The sequence below is a fragment of the Etheostoma cragini genome, chromosome 3, assembly GCF_013103735.1.
Source record: "Etheostoma cragini isolate CJK2018 chromosome 3, CSU_Ecrag_1.0, whole genome shotgun sequence".
Classification (NCBI taxonomy): domain Eukaryota; kingdom Metazoa; phylum Chordata; class Actinopteri; order Perciformes; family Percidae; genus Etheostoma; species Etheostoma cragini.
Genome location: NC_048409.1, coordinates 27,904,957 through 27,905,290, shown reverse-complemented (window position 1 = coordinate 27,905,290; position 334 = coordinate 27,904,957). Strand labels below are relative to the sequence as shown.

At 52.4% G+C, this 334-nt stretch overlaps 1 protein-coding gene across 6 annotated transcripts in view; it reads right to left on the bottom strand.

The window, feature by feature from the left end:
• The window catches only part of actn4 (actinin, alpha 4), a 64,121-nt gene that overhangs the window by 16,047 nt on the left and 47,740 nt on the right, over positions 1-334 (bottom strand). For 3 of the 6 annotated variants that reach the window (XM_034864989.1, XM_034865015.1, XM_034864994.1), the window contains exon 8: positions 49-134. The exons of the other annotated variants lie outside the window; for them this stretch is intronic. In XM_034864989.1, the coding sequence (XP_034720880.1) occupies positions 49-134 (86 nt within the window). The remainder of the gene's footprint in view (positions 1-48; positions 135-334) is intronic. 6 annotated transcript variants of the gene reach the window in all.

Below are 334 nucleotides of genomic sequence, written 5' to 3'. Positions count from 1 at the left end.
GGGGGGGGGGGGGGGGGGGGGGGGGGGGGGGGGGGGTTTAGAGGGTACCTTCTGGGCTCCAGAGAAGGCATGGTAGAAACTGGACACATAAGTCATTATGGCTTTCTCATCTGGACGAGCAGTGTTCACAATGTCTACAAGGGGGTGAGACCGTGGTTATGAAGACACACACATATGTATATAGAGGCAAGCCAGAGGGCGTGTGATACAAAACACACACACGCAAACCAGAGGGCGTGTGATTAAACACAACAAGACACACATTTACAAACATGCACTCACATCTGACACACACACACACCAGAGAGAGAGAGAGAGAGAGAGAGAGAGAGAG